This window comes from Labrus mixtus, chromosome 2, assembly GCF_963584025.1.
Source record: "Labrus mixtus chromosome 2, fLabMix1.1, whole genome shotgun sequence".
In the NCBI taxonomy this organism is placed as follows: domain Eukaryota; kingdom Metazoa; phylum Chordata; class Actinopteri; order Labriformes; family Labridae; genus Labrus; species Labrus mixtus.
The window spans coordinates 13027202-13052834 of NC_083613.1; the positions used below are offsets into that span (position 1 = coordinate 13027202).

Here is a 25633-nt window from a genome sequence, read left to right on the forward strand (position 1 = left end):
ATGCTGTTTATACAAGTGTTGATCTATCTTGTAGTTTGTGTTGTTGAATATATGAATTACATTCACTGCGGTATGACAAGGTTATTAGTACGTTTCCTTTTACCTAACTAACTAGCTAACCTGCTAACAAAAACTATCCATTCGCATACGCCACCGAGGGGTGGGAAACATGGACAAAGTAACAGCGAGCTCCACCAATCAGAGACGTCTCTGTGGCACTCTATGATTGTGGGTATCAATCAATCAATCAATCAATTTTTATTTGTATACCGTCAACTCATAACAAGTGTTATCTCGATACACTTTACAAAAAGCAGGTAAAATACCTTACTCTTTGTCTTTTAGTAGGGTAGTGTAGTTCTTTGCCCCGATATCGTGAATAAACTGTGTAGTTCTTAAACAAGGTTGATTTCAGACAACCTTGTGTCTCCTACAGGAGCATAAATCATCGCTTCACTCTCAGGTAGCTCGTGGTCAGTCTACCTATGATGGTTATGACATTATGGCTAATAATCAAATCCGCTATTGGGAAAACTAACGAGATCTTACTTCCTGAACCACAATGTTATTAAGGGTGTGGCTCATTTGACTGACAGGTGGGTGTGTTCTCGCTATTTGCCACCTGCCTCATCATCACCTCTCTTTTTTTTCTGTTTCTTGATGGAATAAAAGTTTGCATTTCAATATGGCTAACGCAATAGTCAGGCTTCATAATGGCTTTTCAGAAACCAATCAATGACATCACTGAGGCAACGTCCATGTTTTATACAGACAACTAAGGATGTCAAAATTTCCAGTACTTAAGAACCATTCGATACCAAGAGTGTTAAAATTCCATTATTTTGCAATTTTGAAACAGTATTTTTTTTATGCTTTTATTTTGTACTTTTGGAAGTGGCTTAAGCTAAGAGTACTTTCTATGGTGTTTTGTTGTTTTGATGCCTTACTTTCTCGTCAGGTATACAATGGCGAACGTTCTCCAGGTAGGCGCTGATGTTCTCCACGTTGGTGAAGCGCAGCAGGATTTTGGCAAAGTCTTCTTCACTGATGGTGGTCATCCCTTTAGAGTAGGTCAGAAACTCTATCTCCAGCACCTCTGTCTGAAGGTTATCCATAAACCTGAAACACAAAAAGTGATAGAAACAGGAAGAGGGGGGGTTTAAGGGAATATAACCCGGTTATTTGGTTAATGTTTAAAACAGAAGCCCAATATTTTAAGATGTCAACTGCACATTTTCTTACCTGTAGAAGTCATCAAACGTAAGCTCCGCCTTCCCTTTCTTCCCAAAGAAATGCACCAACAGGGTGGTGTCAATGGTGATGCTCTCGTCTGCTCGCTGTTAACCATCAGAGAGGGAGGAATAAGCACCTGTTAGTTACTGATCAATACAAATCAAGCACTATGGCTGCAGAAGAAGCAGTGGGCGGGACAAGTCCATCATCAATCCAACATGGCGACCGTGGTGCCAGGCTTAGCAGGAAGCATCGAAACACCGCCAATCAAACGAAAGAGCTCAGACAACAGTCAGCGGCCATCATGACATCAACAAACCAGTCTAGGCAGCTAATAAAAAAACCTCTCAGGATTAGTACATTAACACTACGATAAAAGAATTGGTGGAACCAGGGGTGAAAGTAGTCCAGTACGGTCCGGTTTGGTCCGGTTTGGTCCAGTCCTGCGTTCCATTTAAAGACGCGGTGGCTGAACGCAGTACTGGAAAGAGGCGGGAGCAGCTGCCTGTCAAAACCCACATTCAAAACCAGACGCTTTTTCTCTTTAATAATTACTTCTAAGTCGTTCCGATATTCCTTCTGAACTGTCATGTGCTTTGTTTTGATCCGTGCTGGACGGAGCCATCTTCATGACTGCTAGTTAACGTGAGCTCGAGCTTCCTCCAGCGCGCTACAGCTGACGGATATCGAGGGCTGTGGAGTTCTGGCAGGTTTACGTTGTTTGCAAAATCTCCCAAGTAAAAATGTGTAGCAGAATACGTTTTGATGTTTCACGATATTCTGTTTTATTCCAACAGCACTGACAGAAGCTTAGACAAGCTGTGTGTGAGGTGACGATCAGGGATCGCTCTGTCACTCATTTCAACGCCATGCGACTTCACACAGCGCCTCTGAAAGCATTTCACTTATTGTCCCGGGACATCAATTTCAAGCGTTTTATTCCTTTCAACTCCATATAGGTTTTAAATATTGAAACATTTATTTTAAGGATGCATGAAGCCGAGGAGAGTTGAACAATAAGAAGCGATGAAGGTCGTGGTCGTCGTACCGGCGTGAGTTTGAAACTACTTTCACCCCTGGGTGGAGCTATTTAACTTCAGGAGGATTAAAATGTAGAGTACAAAGTTAAAATGGGGTGATGAGGTCAAATGGACAGACAGGTTTTTGTTCATTTGGATTCAAACAGTCGACATCCTTATTGTTTTTGAAAAGAAAATAAGGATAGCAAATACGAGTTATGGAGACATTTATATCTATGCTGCCTGGACTGGCAAGAAGTGTTGCTGCAGCAGCATGAAACAGACCGATACCGCTGAAGACACAAGGAGCGCTCAGGTAGCAAAGACAAATTAAATTACAAAGAGGAGTGGGGGTAAGCAAAACATAGAGGAGGACAGTTTGTCAGACAGCAGAGAAGAAAGAGACGACCACAGAGAGAGAGAGAGAGCAGGGAAAGATAACATGAATAACTATAACTATAAGACTGAGACAGAGAGTACACAACACTTAGCTGTTGAAAACACAAGGACACACACACACACACACACACACATGCGCTTTTCTGCCAATGCCACATCAACACACATCAACCGAACCTCAAATCACAAACAGCAGAGCGAGACAACACAACCACAGAAGCACAAATGCAGCGGCTGTGGGCCGATTCCACCTTTTTCCGTCCACAGAGGAGAATTGTAGTTTAATTTATTTGAAAGTTGTTCTGTTTATTTCTTTGTTCCTTTCATATACTTACTCCATGTGAATATATACATGTGTGTTTACTGTCTGACCTTCGTCATTTAAAACAGATTAAACATGCTTAGGGAGGTTCGTAATGTTTGCTCACACTATCATCTGTTGTTTACATTTCTTAAACCGCTTACAACAGAACAAGGTGACAGTGGGAAGATTCATCAGCCCTTAAGCAAACTGTTTTTAAGTTCGTACTTCACTGCTTGTATGTGTTGAAGGGATAGTGACGCAGGGTTGAAGCAGGTTGTCTGAGGCACTTGTCCAAAGTAAGTATTACTCAGGAGATCCAGCTCAGCACTGACGCTTGATGGAGAAACCAGTCGAAGGTTCTGGTGATGGATATTTGTAAACTGTGAGCCCAGGGTTATGAACCTTGAATAAAAATGTGACTACAATGTAAGTTTGTCAGCCTTGTGACTGCCTGGCCAACAGTCCAGGGTGTGACCGCACCTTTCGCCCAATGACAGCTGGGATCGCTCCAGCACCCCCGCGACCCCAAATGGGAAAAGCGGTTAATATATGGGATGGATTGATGTAAGTTTTGCAGTCCTGCAGTAATGCAGGTGTTGTACCATATCGCCATGGTGAAGAGGGAGTTGAGCCGGAAAGCAAATCTTTTGATTTATCAATCTACATTCAAACCCTCGCCTGTGGTCATGAGCTTCAGTCAGTGACCAATAGAATGACATCGTGGATACAAGCGACTGAATTGAGTTAGCCTGCTGCCACGACGACCCAGCCTCATAAGCGGAAGAAAATGCATATTTGGATGGATGTAAGTTTTCAGTTTGCACTGTTTTGTAATGTAAAATAACACAACACATGGTCCACATGTTATGCTAACCTTATCAAAGCCGTGTATAGCCTAGCTTCTATGGTGGCCGGTTTCTCAATAAAGGGGTCAAGCTGACGGCTTCTCCTGTGGCTACTATAGACAAGTACCTCAAACAACTCTGCTTGAACGAATCCAAACTATTTATTTAATGCAACATCAGAAAAAGGTGACAGTGCTGTTTCTGCAGTGTCATCACAAAGGGGTCTTAAAACGCCCATCTTTTCCCCGTCTTCCTGCCATGCCCCCCTCAGCCATCTCCCTGTCCAATCCAAGGCCATGCTGAGGTCATTGCAGACATCAGATTGTCTGGAATCTAATGTCGTATGAAGGGGGAAGAGCATGAAGCCATTTCCATTTCTAACATCATCATCATCATCATCATCATAACCACGATGCAATTCGTGGTTCTACCTCAAGAGTAAAATCCTAAAATCCAAAGTGGGATGATAAAACGTCAGACAAGATGACACAGGTTTTACAGAAGTTAAATAAAACAAAGTTCTTCAAGTGTGAAAACTGTACTTTCACACATTTGACAGAAGCTGCAGTAAGGGCCTGTGTCCAACTGGTGTTTTCTTCTGGGCAGAAAAGCGCTGACTGTGCACACGAGAGCGCTTGAATGTAGAGCAGTCTCTTGAAAACGGCCGCTGTATGACCGAAACTGCTCCGTTAAACGAAGGCCCCGCTATCACGGCTCTGATCAGACGGGGAGTAAGGACCTGACAGATCTTTTCATATGGTTGGCTGGTTGAAAAGAGTCCTGATGAAGTCAACAGTGCCCTTCTGAGAAATTTAAAGTTTTTAAACTCGGTGCGACCACACAAAAAAGGCTGACTCGCAAGAAAGACGCTGGGCACTGCGTCTTTTCTCTGGGCGGCAGTATGTTGCAGAAAACACTGTCCTCATTGGGAACAATTGAAAAAAGAAGCTAAAACGCTAGCTGGACACAGGCCTTTACTCGGATGCTTTGTGTGACATAAAATGTGTACATTCATTTCCTCAAGAACGAGCAAATGACTCGACGAGCGGGGATGATGTGATTAAGATGCCAAAACAACCACAGGTGATTGAAATGTAACATATATATCACACGACAGCGGCATCAACTTTCTTTGAGTCTTGTACACCCTTAAGGATTCAATTTATGACCCCTCAAGAGAGGCTAGGCCAAAAAATGTCATAAGCACTTCATGCTAGCAGCAATAATTATCTTCAGATTGTCTCAGGTGAATACGTCGTACAGGCCTTGAGGAGTAAAAGCGTCCCGTTCATCGAATGTAATAATGGGCAAAGCAGAAAAACAATCAGATAATTAATTATTAAATTAAAGATAATAAAAAAATCTCACAAATAAAATAACCCTGTAGATGTTCCAGCTGTCATCTATCAGATAGTTTTTGGACCGCCATAATTCCGGACGGTTTCTGGTTCACTTTGCGGTCCTCTCTTTGATCTGGGACTTATCATACATCTAAACCCAGACACACTGAAACCATTACAGACGTGTCATGTCAGCGTCTTATTTTCTGTCTCACTTAAGGTCTCTTCATTAAGCCTTTGATTTCTGACAAACAGGAAAAAAAGACTTTCTTCCTTTTATCTTTAAAGTGACGCAGCACTGACGTCTTTATGACACACGATCTGTTCATACATCTAGACAGCATCCAGGTGTGTTGGGTCTCTGCCTCTCGTCCCTCAAAAAAAAAAAAAAAAGCAGAGACGCCTAAAATCAATCTTTGTTCTCCTTCTGTAAATGGATATGTGATTAGAGATTTAGTTTTAGAAAAAAGGAGGAACTTTAGTAGTTCTGTTTGCATGTTTGTGTTAGCTTGTTTAGCTGGTTTGCCAGTTGTTTTGTTTGATTGGTTTAGTTGGTTTGGTTGACTGCTTGGTTTGGTTTAGTTGGTCTGGATTAGATGGTTTGGTTGGTTTAGTTGGTCTAGTTTGATAGGTTGGTCTGGTTTGGCTGGTTGGTCTGGTTTGGTTGGTTTAGTTGGTCTGGTTTGATAGGTTGGTCTGATTTGACTGGTTTAGTTGGTCTGATTTGACTGGTTTGGTAGGTTTGGTTGGTTTAGTTGGTCTGATTTGATTGGTTTGGTTGGTTTGGTTGGTGAAGTTGATCTGGTTTGATAGGTTGGTCTGATTTGACTGGTTTAGTTGGTCTGATTTGACTGGTTTAGTTGGTCTGATTTGACTGGTTTGGTAGGTTTGGTTGGTGAAGTTGGTCTGGTTTGATAGGTTGGTCTGATTTGACTGGTTTAGTTGGTCTGATTTGACTGGTTTAGTTGGTCTGATTTGACTGGTTTGGTAGGTTTGGTTGGTGAAGTTGATCTGGTTTGATAGGTTGGTCTGATTTGACTGGTTTAGTTGGTCTGATTTGACTGGTTTGGTAGGTTTGGTTGGTGAAGTTGATCTGGTTTGATAGGTTGGTCTGATTTGACTGGTTTAGTTGGTCTGATTTGACTGGTTTAGTTGGTCTGATTTGACTGGTTTGGTAGGTTTGGTTGGTGAAGTTGGTCTGGTTTGATAGGTTGGTCTGATTTGACTGGTTTGGTTGGTTTGGTTGGTGAAGTTGGTCTGGTTTGATAGGTTGGTCTGATTTGACTGGTTTGGTTGGTTTGGTTGGTGAAGTTGGTCTGGTTTGATAGGTTGGTCTGATTTGATTGGTTTGGTTGGTTTGGTTGGTGAAGTTGGTCTGGTTTGATAGGTTGGTCTGATTTGACTGGTTTGGTTAGTTTGGTTGGTTTAGTTGGTTGGTCTGATTTGACTGGTTTAGTTTGCTTGCTGTGGTTTGGTTGATTCAGATTCAGATTTTCTCCTGTTTCTATTTTTTGTGATGAAAGGAGGTTAGATGTAAATTATTTATTTTTATTAATATATTAGAGGTGCGATAGTTTGGTTAGAGGAAAATAAGTTTTGTTTATTAAATTGGCATTCGCCCTCCCTGGAGTTTGTTCAGTAGTTTGTGTTTTCTAGAATAAATCTGCATATTTGTCTGGTCATCAGTTTTTATGCAGCACTTAGGCCGGCCGTAAAGCTGTCTGATATTAAGTAAATAAATAAATAACAACCCTTGTAAGAGCCCGTCGGTGTAACATCAGGTAAACATAATGCCAACCTGATCATAACAAGCTCATCATTCCTGGAAGTGTGGCAGCAGCGTGAGCTCATCATCCCCACAAAGACGTAATGTTAACCACGCCCACCAGGCACGAGCCAACACCTGGTGTAAACATCTGTCTATTTGTCCATCTGTGTGTGTGTGTGTGTGAGAGAGCTTTAACAGACTTTGATCACAAAGCTGAAGGTAAAAACAGTAATTACTGATGTAAACACTAAACGGTCTTCCTCTCACCCTCCCTCTCTGTGAGTAATACGTCGGAGGAAGAGCTCGTCGTCGCACTGTAGACTGTCGGTCACTCACACCTCTCAGGGTAAAAACAGATAACCCCCTTTCTTCTTCCTACCTATCCCCTTCTCTCTGGGTGTTTTTCCTTCTTTCTGCCCCTGCTCTGGTTTCTCTGATTTCCTTTCTCCTCACTCAACCCGTCATTACCTCCTTCACCTGACAAACATAAAGGTGATGTGCTCTTTGCTTCCCTGCCTCCTCCTCCTCAGCCTTTCAGTCAGTCCCTCCTTCTCCAGACAAAAGCAAAGAGGTATAATGGTGACTAATCTGTTGAGTAAACACATCCCTCTCTAAATACAACCTGCTTCTCTCTTTTCCACTAAATGCATTTCCCGAACTGCTTCTCTCCCCGCCCACTTTGTCCCTCGACTTTTGTTCTCTGTGCTGACCTGTGTCGTCTTCTTTGGGCCTCTCTCACCTGTTTGTTGTCCCTTTGATTTTATCTCCTCCTCACGTTTACAGCTTATCTGATCAGGTTTCTGCTGGCTTGTTACAATACCAACATTTGGGTTCTCTTCAATTATCTGCTTTTTTTGATCTCCCATGTTTTTGTTTTAAGACGATTAATTCAATTTTTAACGTCCTTGTTTTTTCTCCTTTTTGTCTACACTGTCCCCCTTCGATCGTGTGATTCGTCTGTCCTGTCTGTCTGACAACGAGGCTGATGAAAGACTGCTCTGTGTAAATACAAGGTCAGCCACATTACGCTCCACTGTCATTACCTCCACCTCAGCTTCCGCTGCCACCACAGCTCACAGCCTCTCATTAGTCAGCTAGCCTGTTAGCTCTGTTAGCTCGTATTGTTAATCATTGAACTATTTAAGACGTATTAGAAAAACAACTACAACCCCATTCCCTAAAAAGTCCGGACTTTGTGTGAAATGTCAATAAAAACAGAATGTGATGATTTGCAGAATGTTTTAACCCGTTATTCGTTTGAAAACAACACAAAGACGACAAATCAAATGTTGAAACTAAGACATTTGATGCATGTTCCAAAAAAAGTCGGGACAGGTTGTTTACCACAATGTTGCATCACTTTGTACTTTCAACTAAACTAAGCGAAAGCGTTTTAGGAACTGAGAAGACACATTTCTTTGATTTTGAAAGTGGATTGTTTTACCACCATATTGTTAAATGTAGGATTTCAGTTGTTCAACACTTGAGTGTCTCCTTTGTCTTATTTTACGCTGTGGGCGTTGTCTTTCAGAAATAAGCAAGACATTCCCTGGAAAATAAGTTGTCTAGTTCCATTGTTGTCAGCATTTCCACCAAGTCAATATATCGTCAATCGACAGCATCGACAGCTGTTCCTGAGAGCGCTAATTAGAATCAAAATCATCCTAAATATCATCATTATCAGTATCAGTAAGGTCATAGGTGTTCATAAAGAGCTGGGTCTTTAGCTTTTTCTTAAAGATGCAAAGGGACTCTGCAGATCGAGTTTGTAAGTTTGTTTTATAAGCGTTTCACACATTTTCTTTTGTTGACACTGTCCCAACATGTTGCTGCCATCATCGATCTTTCCAAAGACAAGCAGATATCTCTCAATTTTTATTTAGATATTACACAGTGGTCCAGCTTTTATTTTGAAATGAGAATGTGTTTTTCTATTAATTTGTGCAACTTTGTTTTGAATCTATGACAAATCCCAGTGATGTTGATGTAGAACCTTTGAGGACCATCCACCCACAAGCGACCAGTATTTGAAATTCTGAAGTCAGGAATACTTTTGACTTATTTCCTCTAGATCTATACACGTTGGTAAGTATTCTGTAGATGTAACGGACTATTCTTTTCAAATTAAAACATACGCTGTACGTGTTTGTATGTGCTCTGCAGGCAGCCTTGTTATCATTACACAAGAGTCATTAAACATGTTGTGGTGTAAAGGAACAATTGGACAGCAAAGCTACAACACTGACCACAACACAGCACAGATAACGAGGCACAGATTCACATACAAAAGCACGATGAAGAGACCAAAAAAGGAGAGCAGGTGAGACACAGAACAGGTCATTAAACATTACAATACCTATCATCCAACCAGCATTACGGAACCAATACTGTGACACCGGTACAACAGATACAAATCTGCACAAACAGTTATCAGCAAGAACAAATAAGAGCTCATCCAAACAGAAAAGATGGTCGGGATGGAATAATGGATTGATGGTAGTTTACTTTCATATAACATGAGGTTAAAGTGTGACAACTAACTATGGGAAGCGGAAAGGCTCAAAACCTCTATTGGTGTTAAAACGTAAAATATGTTCATCTTAAAGGAGCAGTATGTAACTCTGTCACCTAGTGTTTAAAATGGGAACTGCAGTCCAAATTCAAACATGAGAGAGAACTGTCTCCCCCCACTCCTCTCTAGAGTCGATGCTCACGCAGGTTGTCATGTGGTGGACACTGAAGCTTCAGTGTTTATCCAGCTCTGCATCGCTCTGTAAACCTTTCTGCGTTCTAACCTCTCTCCATTTTTCAAAAGCATCTCCAATATTGATCCTAGTTTGAGCACGTTTCTGCTCGTGGAGCTTATTAGAAACATGCAGAGGCTTTTTAGGTCTGGTACAATCACTTCTATCTGAACCAGTTCTCTTGCCTGCTTCCATCGCTGCAACACCTGTTGGTTTGACCTGATAACTGCTCTCATATACGACAAACCGAGGGGCGTCCAAAACGGCCGTGTGGGGGTGTCTTAAAACCGTCTCCCTTCTCTGGTCCAAACAAATCCAGAGCATTCAGGACCAGAATCTAAAGTTAGAAGGAGGACATACTGGCTGCTGCATTGTTGTCAGAGAAGCCAGCACTTCAACATGTTTCCTTAATGTCTGATCATATAGTAAGCTCACTTTATCATTTATCAGATCTTAATGATTGGACCTTTGAGATGTAAAAAAATTACTTGTTAAGGGGTTATTTTTTGACGTCTAGACGTTATATTTTGAAATGTATTTTGAAAACAAATTTGACGTTTTAACACCAACGTCGCTCCAGAGGTTTTGAGCCTTTCCAGTTTCCACAACTAACCTACATTTTATACAAGGCAAAGGTCTGGAAAGGTACCAGATAGACGAATCTACGACAAGTTAATCTGTGAGCGTTAACAGCATCAAGCCCAACCAGAATGAAAATACTTACATGTGTTGGATTTAAAGTTCATAAAACTTTAAGCCCTGAAGCCGTGTTGCTCCAGAAGATATAGATTTTTGCCCTTACGCTCACTTGAAGGTAAATATTTCTGGTTTTATTCTGGCCAAGTTTGATGCTGTAACATAACGCTGAATCTATGGGGCGGGTCTGATTCTAACCATACAGGGAACTGAAGAGTAGAAGTGATGGATGACATATGGAAGGATGTAGAAACAGAGGACAGTTGGGTCTATGTACCTCCGCCAGGTCCGAAAAGAGGACTTGACTGGCGCCTCGCCTCAGAACGTCCCAGTAACTCCGCACCACAAACTCCTGACTGTCTTTTTTTAGCACCTGTGGGAGCGAGGTCAAGCAGGGCCAGGGTCAGTTCACCTCCGACTCGACCACTTCAGGAAGTAAACGTCATTGATCACTCTTTAATTTTTACAAACAGAATCAAAAAGTTATTTCCAGAAGACTTAAATCCTTGTGTTAGAGTACACATGATTTATATTTACAACAGGGTCCCACACAGTATTCATAGATAATAGATTTATCAAGATAATTCTGATTAAGCATCTTGCACTTATCGAGCTGCCTAATAAAACAGCAGCCATGTTTTTTTTATTTTTATGAGCGAACTATAGACCAAGCGTCTCCGACATGTCGACCACATCTCCTGGGTATTAAGTAGCTTGCCAAGAGGTTCAGAGGTTTTAAAAATGGATGCATCCTCAAAGCCTCTTTCCACCTCGATTCAATCAAATACCCAAACTTCCCGACCCCGCCAGTACAAAATAATAAGACAGAACCTAACCAATCACTGCAATGCAGCAGGAACCTTTTATCTAAAGGTCGGCTCAGTTACGCTGTGCGCTCACTGTGTTAAAGCGAGGACTTCTGTGCTGTTAGCATTTAGAGTTAGAATTAAAGTTATTAGTTCTTTTAGAAAGAGACGTCTTCTAATCATAGAAATGTTGTGGAAAAATAGTTGATCAGTGGTGGTCTTGACCGGTTTTGATTTAAAATCCACCCAGAGTCCACCAACTCTGACAAGACGGGTAAAAATGCTTTTTATTCCGAGACGAGACTGAGACCAGTGGTCTCGAGACCCAGACCGCTTTTAAGTACTACAGCACTAGAGGTCAGTAATGACATTTTAGAGAAGTTGTTCTCATGTGTATTGAGAAGAAGTGAAATATCTATTGTTTTTCAGTTGTTCTGTTTCATTCTGCGACTTCAAAAGCTAACACTTGTTTCTCTGCCTTTCTGTAGAATCAACAACAAACAAAACCTGAATAAACACTAACATCTCTGAAGGATCTCTGAAGCAGATAAACTATTATCCGTATCCTTCCTCAGTTAGAGTGTATTCTGTCTTTATGAAAGACGAGCCCGGTGTTGTCAAGCTGTTGACCACCCACCTAGCTCTGCTCTCCAGGGAGAACGCAGCGGCAGCCATTTTAACGTGACCCCGCACCGCTCTTAACTTCACAGTGACAATGCAGCTATCCATCACAGAGCTGACAGGACAAGGGCCGTGTGTGTGTGTGTGTGTGTGTGTGTGTGTGTGTGTGTGTGTGTGTGTGTTGAACAGAGAGAGAGCGAGAGAGAGAGACAGGAGGGAAGGAAGGGAAAAAAAATGCAAAAAATGTGTCTGCCAGCCTACATTAAATGTGTCTGACATTTTTACTACATTGTCCTCCATCTTCTCTAAATCTATAACAACACAACATCTCCACTGTTTACTGTTTAGTAGGAATGTCAAGATACTCTTAACTCTCGATACGATACTCATCAAAATACAAATTTGCCATGATGTACTACCAAAGTTTGGTCCTTACAGCTGACTCTAATGTGTTCCTCATCTGCCCGAACTCCTAAAAACATCGCTGCATGTAGTCATCTCTGTGGATCTTGCAATTATTTGGGCGATTATAAGGGTTAGGGCTTCAAATCCACCTCCCTCATGATCAGGGTTTCTTAAAGTCAAATTAGCTGAAAATGGAACCATTTGTCTTTTTTAAAGATTTATCCGAGGGCTTATCATGCCTTTATTGGAGAGACAGGACAGTGGACAGAGCCGGAAAGTGGGGGGAATTAATCGGAAATACGCTGCTCCTCTAAAAATGGAGACTGTGGAGGAGTAGGTGGACTACAACAACAATGGCGGACTCTCAAGTTCTGTTCCTGCTGATGACTCCCAGTCAACATTTTCCTGAAATGTCAACTCTTTCTACCTCAGCGCTCTGTGGAAGGACAGAGTGTGTGAGCATGCACGTATTGTTTCATTAGAAAGTCACACTGCCATCTACTGGCCTGCAGCGTTTTCAGTTGTTTTTGTAGCCACACAACAGCTGCGACTTCCTGTGCATATTCAGGCGTCTTAAAATCTCCTGCTCTCTATTTGCCTTAAAAGGAACACACGCGCTGCCAAACAGACAACACAGGGCCTAGACCGGTCTGAAACGGTCTCTGTCTGATTGCTTCAGAGAGCCCCGAGTCTTTCTAAATCACATCACTCTCTTTTTGTAGGAGTTCATCTCTCCTGACCTCTTAAATCTATTACTCCTCTTCTGGCTTCTATCTCTCCATTCATCCCTCACTGTGTAATCATCCCTTGATCAATCACCCAGCCGAGCTGACAGATGGACACTGTCTTGTAGGAAGTCATTCTCTTTATCCGTCCGTCCTTTCAGGGAGTCTACTGTGTACATTGTAATGACTACAGAGGATCAGGTGGACTGTGTCGGGGTTAAGGCTCTCTGAAAGGCCAGGTCAGGGAACAAAAGTGGGTGACAGGCACATTAAAGAGTCGCCTGAGTATCACAGGATTCATGAAAAATCACACAAAACAAGTTTAATAGAATCGCCAGACTTAAAAGGAAAACCAGTGCTGCATGTCAGACTCCCATAATTCACATCTTATGCTACGTGCCAAAGTCATAAAACAATCAATATGATCCTCATTCTCTTATTTGCTTTATTACAGAGAGAGTAAGTCTTTAACAACGACACTGTCTTCACATCATAATGAAGTAAGATTGAGTAACGGCTAGCTTGGTATTCAGCCTATTCACCCTATGAGGTTTGAGAGGCTTGAAGCAGTCTTGTAAATTATCGGGAACTGTCTGTGTGGGTTCTCAGTGATCCGGTTCATGGTAAATTCAAAGCTCGATCCAAAGGCAAGTGGACTGGTGGAGGATCTTGAAGACGTTTCACCTCTCCTCCAAAAGGCTTCTTCCGTTTTAAACTATCTGGTTTTCTAGCTCCATCCACCACATAGTTTAGAACGGAAGAAGCCTTTCAGGAGGAGAGGTGGAACGTCTTCAAGATCCTCCAACACTCCAGTTCCCTTTGGATCAAGCTTACAAATTATCGGGGAACTATCGCATGATTTGCAGAGCGAGCCGTTTAGCGCCCTCTGCAGACTTATCCTGGGATTACTCCAACATATGTTTACCTCATTTATAACACTGTATGTGAGTTTTAAAAGGGGGATCAGCATTATGGGTCACCTTTAAAAAAAAAAGAGACTGGGGGAGGGGGGTTATGGCTTTGGATACATACGCTGTTCATGGGGGCAACCTGATATCCATAGAGCTGCATACTCTAACACACAGAGAGAGAGAGAGATAGAGAGAGAGAGAGAGAGAGCAGCACAGAGCATGCATTTAAAGAGAAAAAGGAGAGAAGGTAAAAGACATGTTAGTACATGCAAGGAAAGAGGCTGTGGATACACTATGCAGAGGGATGTGTCATTTTCAACACAGCTATGATTACTTTTTACAACGACACACACTTTGCACTACAACTCTGCTCTTCCCACTGATGATTCGTGCAACTCTGTGCAAGAAAGTGACAAATCTGTCTCTATCTGAAGGACGGACGTGAGCCGGCCCACCCAGGTATGGCCTATGTGATGGAAACATGGAAACACTGCCTTATATTAGCCCAGCCTGACTGATTCCACATGTGGCTCTTGGAAATAAAAGGTGTAATGTGTTGCTGTAATCATAGAAGAGTTGAAAATGACGACTTATTCTTAGAGTGTATCCAATCCAACAAGTAAACAGTATGGTTAACTTTCACAGTAAAGAGAGATCACCTTGTATAAGCAGTATTTCTATTAGGCTGCATGCACTCACAAATGGTTACATGAAGGGTTAACCAACTTTACGACCTGTTTATGTACAAATGATGATTAGCTCGGATGATGATGTGTCATTTTAAATACATCCACATGTACAATTTGACACAGCACTCTCTCTCTCTGCACGTTAAAGGAGCAACATGTAAGATGTGTAGAGACTGAAAAAATGTAGGTTAGTTGTGGAAACTGGAAATGCTCAAAACCTCTGGAGCGACGTCCGTGTTAAGACGTCAAATTTGTTCTTCTTAACATTTCAAAATATAACGTCTAGACGTCAGAAAATAACCCCTTAACAAGTACATTTTTTACATCTCAAAGGTCCAATCATTAAGATCTGATAAATGATAAAGTGAGCTTACTATATGATCAGACATTAAGGAAACATGCTATGTTGAAGTGCTGGCTTCTCTGACAACAATGCAGCAGCCAGTATGTCCTCCTTCTAACTTTAGATTCTGGTCCTGAATGATCTGGATTAGTTTGGACCAGAGAAGGTAGGCGGTTTTAAGACACCTCCACACACGGCCGTTTTGGACGCCCCTTCGGTTTGCCAGATATGAGAGCAGTTATCAGGTCAAACCAACAGGTGTTGCAGTGATGGAAGCGGGCAAGAGAACTGGTTCAGATAGAAGTGATTGTACCCGACCTAAAAAGCCTCTGCATGTTTCTCATAAGCTCCACGAGCAGAAACGTGCTCAAACTAGGATCAATATTGGAGATGCTTTTGAAAAATGGAGAGAGGTTAGAACGCAGAAAGGTTTACAGACCGATGCAGAGCTGGCTAAACACTGAAGCTTCAGTGACCACCACATGACATCCTGCGTGAGCATCGACTCTAGAGAGGAGGGGGGGGAGACAGCTCTCTACAATGTTTTGAATTTGGACTGCAGTACCCATTTTAAACACTAGCGGTCAGAGTTACATATTGCTCCTTTAAGTAACAACAAAAGAGATGCTGTGCCACATTACACTCATGGATGTTTAAAAATGACTCCAGAGTAACGTTTCCTCTTTATTGTTGACATTCAGAATATTCTTTGTATTTTAACTTCTCCACTCAGATGAAAGCAGCACAACTGACGTCCATGTACATACAGACATTAAATCCATGTTTTTACTTTTAGCTGTAACGGTGGTTATTAGCAGTGTAATTACATTCTCCATCCATTAACACACACACGTCTCTCCTCACACATAAAAAACCCCCTCCGCCTCAGTTACCAGTTTTCTTACCAACTGTGCCGACTTCTCGGCATCTCCTCTCCGCCCTTTCTTCTCATTTTTCTTGCGGAAGATCTCCTGAAGCTGAAACAAGAGATCAAACCTTAAACTCAAAGTTCAGCGTGAAGTTTAAAAGTTTAAACTCACACAACCATTCGCTCATCGGGGCAACATGGTCTTTGATGACTTTGTCAAAGTCATGAAGAGAGTGTCGGTTTGCCAGTTTGACATTTGAAGGGACCTATCGTTTTAGGGCAGCACCATTTTTTTAAATAACATAATAATTTGAATAAATGACATTTGTCGTTTTCACATCTGCACTCCTGAAAATATCTATATAATGTCAGGGAATAAACTTTTTCATAATTTTTTTCACAGGGAATAAATGTCAACACCCCCTCCAACTCACTCCAGGTGAATTCTCCTGATTATATCCTGCTGCGTTCTCACATCAGCTCACTCTGACTTTCTGCAGAATAAATACGAGGAGGCTGGAGGAGAAACTCAGAAAAAAAGTCAGAGAGAAACATTCAGCTGTTTGTGTTCACACATGACGCTGAGCCTGGAAATATCAGGAGTTTTTTGCAGGTGTGAAAGCCTTACTTGTAGTCTCTTTCTGCTACAAGCAAAGTCATGAAAACAAGATAATCAAGATGAAATGATTACTGTTATTTTCATTCATTGCATGTTTAAGTGTTCAGAGATAATCAAGCAGCCTTTTTTAAATACAGCACGATAGTAAACACTTCATTATAGGAGTTTATATCCTGGAACAGTACAAGAGTTTTAATGAGCAGCAGTCAACGTGCGGGTTTATCTAAACTAAGAAATTCACTGAAAAATAAAATGATGGGATAGATTTTCTCCCAGGATCAGAGACTCACCACCATGAACTCCCTCTTGTCCACCATCTGGTTGCCGTCCGCATCAAACATATTGAAGGCAATCTTAAAGCCAGCGTGGGGTTCTGGAGAACAGAGAGGAGAGCACATAGGGTGAGAGTGTGTGTGTGTGTGTGTGTGTGTGTGTGTGTGTGTGTGTGTGTGTGTGTGTGTGTGTGTGTGTGTGTGTGTGTGTGTGTGTGTGTGTGTGTGTGTTGAGCGATTTCTAAATCCAGAAATAGCATGGTGAAAAAGTGGCATAGGCGAAACATGCGGGAGACGAGGCAGATGAATCCATATGGAATACGAGCTACAGCTGATATTGGATTTTTCTGCACCATTCAACCTGATTCTTATCGATCGTGTGAAGCTGGTGATCCTTCAAAATGAGTTTCAGCTTGGTCAAATTTATATGAAAATACCAGAACAGAGACGTTTGCTGCAGAGAGCTACAAAACTAAAACTGTCCACATCAGCGCATGTGAATGGGGCGGCTGTGGTTCAGTGGTAGAGTCGGTCGTCTCTCAGACGGAAGGTTGGGGGTCGATCCCCAGCTCCTGCAGCCACATGAGTGATGGCTCTTAACCCAAAGTTGCTCTACACCTGGAAATTGTACCCTCAAGTAGACGAGTCAGATTAGCTCCTCATCTGACATTGTTGTTGACAAAACTAGTATCAGAAGCCACGCCCCTTCTTGATTTTGATTAGTCAGTGAGGAGGAAGTAACATCAACCAGCTCAGCTGACGCTGAGGGCGATTTTTCACTCTGGACATTGAACCTGAAAACGCTCAACCACATTTGTTTTGAAAACGGGCCCTACCAGTGTACAAAACGCCGTCTGTGGACACAGGCACTTAAAGGTCACATGTGTCCCTAGTCCGTCTACAAACCCCCCAACTGTCCATCCTCTCCATCTTTTCCCTGCTCCACTTTTCAGAAATGTGTGCTCAAACAGGCAGTTTGGAGATTTTCCCTTCATGACATCACAAAGGGCAGTAACCCCTCCCCCAGGTGGGTGACACTCCCACAGCTAGGTGTTTGTTCTGCCCTCTGAGTCTGTCTTCTCACTGTAAACAATAGGACATGGAGCGAGAAAGACCGAGACACTTAAGCCCTTCCAGAGAGGGGGCGTGGTCAGCCACACCTCATTTACATATTTAAAGGTACAGACACAGAAACAGCCTGTTCTGAGCAGGGCTGAAATAGAGGGGTTTAAATTAGAGACTTATTTACACTGGTTGAAGAGGAGGAGAATGTGAGACCTTTAAATGCACAGTATGTAGATTTCACCACCAGGGGGCTCTCAATCAAAACAATAACAAAAGATGACGTCGAGTCGACCGTAGTCATGACGACAGGGTGAAACCGACCTGAGGAAGAGAATATGTTTACAGACGAGCTAATGTATCCGAGTATAATCTACATGACGTTTTTATCACAGCAGCACATACAGCAACAGTACGCCAGCTTTCAGCAGCAGCTCACGCCTTCTCAAACGTAAAATCTGGTGTTTCCACGGCAACGATTAACATGCGGTGTCTGTCATGGCGAAGGCCAAAACAAGGCAAGTCCAGTTAAAACTCTAAAATGAAGGATTTCTCTGGCTAACTGTTTAGATATTTAAGTGTTTAATTCTAATTTTTCTGTATTTAAAAAAGAGCGCTGAGCAGAAGGGAAACAGTAACTCCAGGGGAAACAGAGGCAGACCTGGTCAACATTTAGGAAACTGTATTCAGTAATAAGAAAATGAATTTGACTTGACTGATACGGCAGTAAGCCTCACATTCCTGTCTCCGTTTAAGTTTTCAGAGTGTAAGTGGAGGTAGTCTTCTCTTTAACGTCTGTGTTACCCCAAGGGGAAGGGGAAACCCAGCAGTCATAATTGCCTCTTGTTAAGTTCTGGGTGGGCCGAAGTTTAGTTTCTATCATGTACCTCAGCTAACCTTGTTCTTCTGAAATACGTGCCGCAAAACTGCTGAAGTGAAACGAGAAATCAAGAAGAAGAAGAAGAGAGTAAAACATGAAGTGAAGGAGGCTGTGAGGAGAGAGACTCACTTGTCAGGATGCAGAGCAGGAACAGGTACTCTGTGTACGAGATGATGCCTGTAATAAAACCAAGACACGGGGAGTTAAAGAAAAGGTCACATTCAACACACACACACACACACACACACACACACAGTGTTTACAGATGTTCAAAGAGCGTGGGCCTCCTGACACACACTCACACACATAATCCTTCCTTTCATGAAGATAGCATCTTAAAATGTGTCTTCTCGAGCCGAGCCGCCAAGAGCCATTTGGCCACACACCGTTTCTTTTTCTACACCCCGAGTGTCCAAAGTAAAGACCCTGGCTGGTGGGACAGTGTGTGTGTGTGTCTCTGTGTTTGGATAAGCAAGTGAAAAATGTTTCAGGAGATGATCCTTTCTTGCCTAAGGCCCATTTAGGAATCTTTGTAGCTCCATCTCATCCCTCTCTCCCTCTGTTTCGCTTTCTGTCTGATCGCTTAGATAGTTCAGGGTGACTCGCTTGAGTGTTACGGGAGACTGCTTTCTCATGCATGTGTGTGTTTGTGTGTGTGTGTGTGTGTGTGTGTGTGTGTGTGTGTGTGTGTGTGTGTGTGTGTGTGTGTGTGTGTGTGTGTGTGTGTGTGTGTGTGTGTGTGTGTGTGAAGGTGAACATGACACCAGTCAAGGCCTGTGTGAGTTTTTGTGTTTTCCCGATGCTCGACTGTTTTGTGTCGAGGAGCTGGTTTGGAACTGAATTCTCTCTTCTGCATGTAGCCCGAGCTGTGCAAACACCAGGAGATACACTCTGACACGTCTCGGGTTTCTCAAATACATTCACCATGTTTACACTCACCAAGTCTCAGTGATCAACGCTTCATAATGAGCTGGATTCACAGATTTCAACACACATGTTAACGTGGGAGAAACTCTGTACGAGACCAGCTGTGGGATATTTCAGTTTGTGTTTCACTCCTTCATGATAAGAACTTTTAAGAAGTAGTGTTGTCACAATAAGAGATTATTAAACGTGTACGATTCTAGTGAATCAAACTATATTGACACCTGTTCTTATATCACCACGGCAACAAAAATACAAGTACTACTGTAGGTCCACCCGATATGAGGTTGAGTCTCATTTACATTGACAAAAAATGCTGGAAGACTCTTGAGTTTGAACCAACGTTTGGTTATAAATACTTTCATGGTGTTTTGTCCCTTCAGGCTCTCCGTAGATAGTCGTCCTCAGTGTCTCCCTGTAGTCTCAGTGATGTAAAAGAAGGACACTGCTGCATCTTTGAATGTCTCATTTCACTTTAACAAACTCTCAGACAGCTCAGCTGACGAGTCCAAAGTAATATCCACCTTATGACATCACACATTGACCTTATGACATCACACAATGACCTTTCTTACCGTTCCTTTGAGCTGTTTGACCTCAGTTTGGGATACCTAACCACTTCCTGTTTCTGTGCTTAACTTCCTGTCCTAACCTTCCATCTACCAGATAGGCCTTACTGTATTTCAAAATAACAGCACGGTTGAATTCAAACAGGAAGGAAAGTAACCACAGTTTAATACCCTAGTAAGATATTAGCTTAATGCATAGCAACATTTTTTATTTGAACATTTATTAACACCTATGTCAAGGCAGCGTAATCATAAAGCAACACAGGCAGCAGCAAGGATCAAGCTACTTAGCCTACAACCCACACACACACACACACACAGCCCCCCCCCCACACACACACACACACACACACACACACACACACACACACACACACACACACACAGAAGCGCACACACACACACACACACACACACACACACACACACACACACACACACACACACACACACAGAAGCACACACACACACACACACACACACACACACACACACAGTCAACATTGTTCTGGCAGCTCCGTGCATTCCTTTGTCATTCTCAGAAATCCTAAGTCATCCCAAGGATTTTAACTGTCCTCACTCATCATGGCATGAAGAGACGAGCATGTACTGACATCAGCAGACACACAAACACACACACACACACGCACACACACACACACACTCACACACACTCACACACACACACACACAGATAACTGTGAATAAACTTGTAAAAGAGGAAATGAGAGGTTTGGAGGAAATATAAACGAAAAGGTATATTAGAGAGGGATTGCTGAATGTGTGTGTGTGTGTGTGTGTGTGTGTGTGTGTGTGTGTGTGGTCTTGGCAATATGCCAACAATACTTTGAACAGACCTGCAGTGTATATAAATACAATGTCTTCTTCGTCTTGAAGACTCAGTAAAGGTTTACAATCGTTCCCTCTTTTGTCTCCTCTTATACAAAGTTATTCCCTTTCACACTTCTTGGGCCGTATTTGTACGATCCAAAGAGCACGGCGTAAAGCCCATGGTGCAACGTGTAGGGCGTGTCTAACGACTTTCTGGTCGAGATAGACTGTTACTCAGTGGTAGAGTTGATCGTCAATTTAGTGCAGATTAAAATGTTCTGATTTAATATGAGGAGAGGAGAGGAAGGAGGAGAGGACAGGACAGGACAGGAAGGAGAGGAAGGAGGAGACGAGAGGAGAGGAGAGGAAAGGAAAGGAGAGGAGAGGAGAGGACAGGAAGGAGAGGAAGGAGAGGAAGGAGGAGACGAGAGGAGAGGAGGAGATTTTTATTTTTAGTTCTTTCAGCAGGTTGTTTGGCTCTAAGGAAGGACAGCATGACTCCAACCCCGGATTAGAGACACCTACAGTGACACACACACACACACACACACACACACACACACACACACACACACACACACACACACACACACACACACACACACACACACACACACACACACACACACACACACACACACACACACACACACGCTCACAAGCACTGTGTAGTCACACATAAGCAGGTACGCTGTGGAGCTGAGAGAGTAACCTAAAGTGTTTGCATTTGTGTTAGTGTTTGCTATTATACCTGCTTTTTTTAGAGTTTGAGAGTGTGTGTGTGTGTGTGTGTGTGTGTGTGTGTGTGTGTGTGTGTGTGTGTGCACTCTCTCACCTCGTTCTCTCAGGTTGCGGAACAGTTTGGAGGATCCTCTCCATACGGGCGGAGTATCTGTCAAAATCTTCTCCAGCTCCTGATGAGCATGCACAAAAACACAACATTTTAAAATGACTCGTCCGACGTGCATCACACAACAACAAACATACGAAGCATGAGAGGGAACGAGAGAGAGAGAGAAAGAGAGAGAGAGAGAGAGAGAAAGAGAGAGAGAGAGAGAGAGATAGATAAATAGAAAGAGAGAGAGGACAACATGCCATGAAGATGCAGGAGGAAAAAATGTTCCTAGAAACTATCGATTGGAGCGGCACAAGTCAGATATTCTGCTGTTAAATGTAATTCTCTTCGAGGTCGATATCAGCAGATAGAGATGATGAACAGATGCATCCCTAGCTTGAAGCAATAGACTTTTTCGGAACGCAGGAACATCCTCATAGTTCTAGGAACGGTTGGAAACTCTCCTCTTTTTTTTTTTATTCATTCCACACCACAGGAACTATGAACTATTTTAGTTTGTTGAACCGGGTTAAGAGGAACCTTTTGAGCTCCTGCTTCAGAGTTAGTACCAAGGCGGTGCAAATGCAGACACAAAATACAGTTCCCATGCTTTGCAGTACTCAGGGAACTCTCTAATGGATAGTTCATCTTCAACAAGGACCCAGAACTGTTTGGTCTGAAAACACTGGATGTTTAATTAGGAGGTTCCCCTTTTGTTTGTATATTGCGCTATAACAGCGTTGATAGCTAACAGATGGGGGACGATTCAAATCAATGGGACAAAATAAATACAGCAGTTCTCAAATGCTTTCACCAGCAGAGGGTGCTATTTACTTTTGGCCTCTGTTGTTTGAAGTCAGGAGCAGAACAGGAAGACAGTACAGTTACGGCAGTATCAAGTGAAGATGTTGAGATGGAGAGTGTAGTGTGTCTTGTTTCAAAGCGAGGATTTAGAAGCAAAGTGAGGACAAAAGCTGTGTGCAAATATTGGAAAAGACAGAGGAACGACACAAACAGCACAACATACGTGATGCATGACACTACGGTAGGAAGATGAAGACACCAAAACATATTAAAAACATAAAGATGAACCCTCTCCCCTCGTAAATCACTACATGCAGCAAGGTTTTAAGGATTGCTCTCACTTCCCTTCTTCACCTACATTACTTCCTTTAGTTCACTTCCTGGTTTCTCCTTTCCTGTCCCTTGATTGGTTGCACTCTGTCACTCGTTGGTTACATTGAATTCACCCAGTCACTCCTTTTTGAAAGTCTGCACTCCCTTGAACTCACTCTATTGACCTTCAGCACTGATGTTTGAAATCTCCCATGTGTGTGTTTTTGTCTCCCCCTTAATTGAACCTTTGTCTTGAATTTGAAAAACTAAACCTTTAAACCACTTGGCTGAGGCCACGCCTGCGGAGGCTCTTTGAAGTGTCACAGTTTCCTGTTTTCTTTCAGAGTTCTCCAGGTAGCAAAATCAGATTCTCACTATCAGGATGAGGCCTTATCTCTGTTTTTAAAATCAGGATATGCGATAATATTCTAACGCTACATGTAAAACTGCTGCTACACACAGAACAGCCTCTGATCATGTGCTGCAAAGTCCAGATTTGACTGTGCAGGGTTTACAAGGACTGCTACAGATGTAACATGCAACAGATGCCAGCCACAGAGGCATTAAGAGTGTGTCTCCCACCTGTTTGGTCAGGGACCTCCAGGGCCTCTTGTCTGCCGGGAACGAGACAAAAGAGGAGAGAAGAAGAAGAAGGAGGAGGGGAAGAGGAGAAGAGAGTTTGGGTGGGCTTGGTCAGATAGCATCTGTATGATCTAGGAACGGGTCTTAATGTGCTTGGTACTGTCACAACAGGCACATACACACACACACATTGTATATACACTGTCATCATCACGGGCCCATTTGTAGCGTCTAAAGTGCCCTGTGCTCGTCTTTGTAGTTTGTGGAATGTCCCCGTAAAAGCAGATACTACTTTTGTTCTGTTTTATACAACAAAGTTCATCTAATTCAACTTCAAAGGAGGCATCAGAGGATGTCGGCCGCTGAGAGGTTATGTGCTGCTGTATCGTGTGTCAGTGAGCCGGGGCAGATGTAAACACACACATACAGGTGCACGGTTTGCACGCACCTATCACCCATTAGCTGCAGGAGAGAACGGTGCGTGCACAGGTGTTTTTGATCATTTTAACCTTTGAGAACAATTCAAACCACTTAAAGGGAATAATTCCTAAAGTGTCGGGTTAGGATGGTTTAATCGTTGAGAGAAAGCATAAATGGACGCTGGACAAGTCAGGAAGTGTATCAGGTGTGTGTCTTTGTGTGTGTGTGTGTGTGTGTGTGTGTGTGTGTGTGTGTGTGTGTGTGTGTGTGAGACTAACATTAACCTCAGACTAAACAATAGTTGAGAGCCATCTGCTATGAGGCCGGCCAGGACTAATCTGTTACTACTGGCAGCAGGCTGACAGAAACAGCAGAGACCTGTTCAGACTCAGGATTTCTAAGTGTTCTAAGACTTTGTTTCAGTGAAAAAAAAAAAGAGAAGATCTATCTCACACCTCAATCTATGTCATTATTGGAATGTCAATTTTAGATCACAGCTTTGCTTCAAAAACTAGAAATACACAATACAGTGAGAGCTCCTTTTTGTGCCTTACTTCTTGGTTCGCTCATGGTGACTGACTCGATGAAGTTCTGCGGGGTCATGTACAGCTGCCCGTCGTACTCCACAGAGCTGAACGTGCGGAAGCGATGCTCGTGGGACGACATGTACACGTCCCCCTCCTCAAAGTCAAAGGGACGAGCCTGCAGACAGAAAAATGCAAAACATAAAAGAAATGTTATTCACTTTGAGGAAATGTAGAATCATGTAAAATATTGTTTAGGTAATATGAGATTTAAGATTAACAAAGGAGCCTTCTGATTACCTCTGCACAGTCAGTAAAAAAAGTCAGTGAGATGTGTAGTGAGTGAAATGATAAAGTGATCTTACTATATGATCAGACATTAAGGAAACATGCTATGTTGAAGTGCTGGCTTCTCTGATAACAATGCAGCAGCCAGTATGTCCTCCTTCTAACTTTAGATTCTGGTCCTGAATGCTCTGGATTTGTTTGGACCAGAGAAGGTAGGCGGTTTTAAGACACTGAGTTTCTAATAAGCTCCACTAGCAGAAACGTGCTCAAACTAGGATCAATATTGGAGATGCTTTTGAAAAATGGAGAGGTTAGAACGTAGAAAGGTTTACAGACCGATGCAGAGCTGGATAAACACTGAAGCTTCAGTGTTCACCACATGGCAACCTGCGTGAGCATCGACTCTAGAGAGGAGGAGGCGGGGGGAGACAGCTCTCTACAATGTTTAGAATTTGGACTGATAAAGATAAAGATAAACTTTATTGATCCCCCATGGGGGAAATTTTTGTATTACAGCAGCTCAAAAAAACAGGAAAAAGGGATAAAATTATTTAAAATAAAAATCAAACATAGGTACATCAGTTAAATAACGGCAGAGAAAAAATACAATAATAGAATAATACCAGGTATGTGCATTTCCACTTGTGGAAAGACTTATAATTAAAAAACACACACAGTGTGTAGCATTATTGATATGAGTGGTGATGCTGTTAAAGAGCCCGATTAAACAGTCTGACGGCAGATGGGATGAAAGACCTGCGGTAGCGCTCTGTCTTACAGGGTGGGTGTCTCAGTCTGCTGCTGAAGGAGCTGCTCAGGGCCCCCACAGTGTCATGCAGGGGGTGAGAGGGGTTGTCCATGATGGATGTCAGCTTCACTAACATCCTCCTCTCACCCACCTCCTCTACAGAGTCCAGTCCAAGACAGAACTGGCCCTCCTGATCAGTCAGTTCAGTCTCTTCCTGTCTCTCTCTGTGCTCCCTCCTCCCCAGCAG

General features: G+C 42.6%; 1 protein-coding gene across 8 annotated transcripts in view; it reads right to left on the reverse strand.

The window, feature by feature from the left end:
• Positions 1–25633, reverse strand: part of micu3a (mitochondrial calcium uptake family, member 3a) — a 39855-nt gene that overhangs the window by 6955 nt on the left and 7267 nt on the right. For 2 of the 8 annotated variants that reach the window (XM_061064674.1, XM_061064689.1), the window contains exons 2-12: positions 24381–24528; positions 23407–23438; positions 21709–21787; positions 18679–18726; positions 16626–16708; positions 15754–15825; positions 13938–13979; positions 10626–10721; positions 4232–4246; positions 1243–1337; positions 948–1119 (exon numbers count right to left, since the gene is read on the reverse strand). In XM_061064674.1, the coding sequence (XP_060920657.1) occupies positions 948–1119; positions 1243–1337; positions 4232–4246; positions 10626–10721; positions 13938–13979; positions 15754–15825; positions 16626–16708; positions 18679–18726; positions 21709–21787; positions 23407–23438; positions 24381–24528 (882 nt within the window). The remainder of the gene's footprint in view (positions 1–947; positions 1120–1242; positions 1338–4231; positions 4247–10625; positions 10722–13937; positions 13980–15753; positions 15826–16625; positions 16709–18678; positions 18727–21708; positions 21788–23406; positions 23439–24380; positions 24529–25633) is intronic. The other 6 variants (XM_061064681.1, XM_061064697.1, XM_061064701.1 and 3 more) reach the window with 3 other exon arrangements.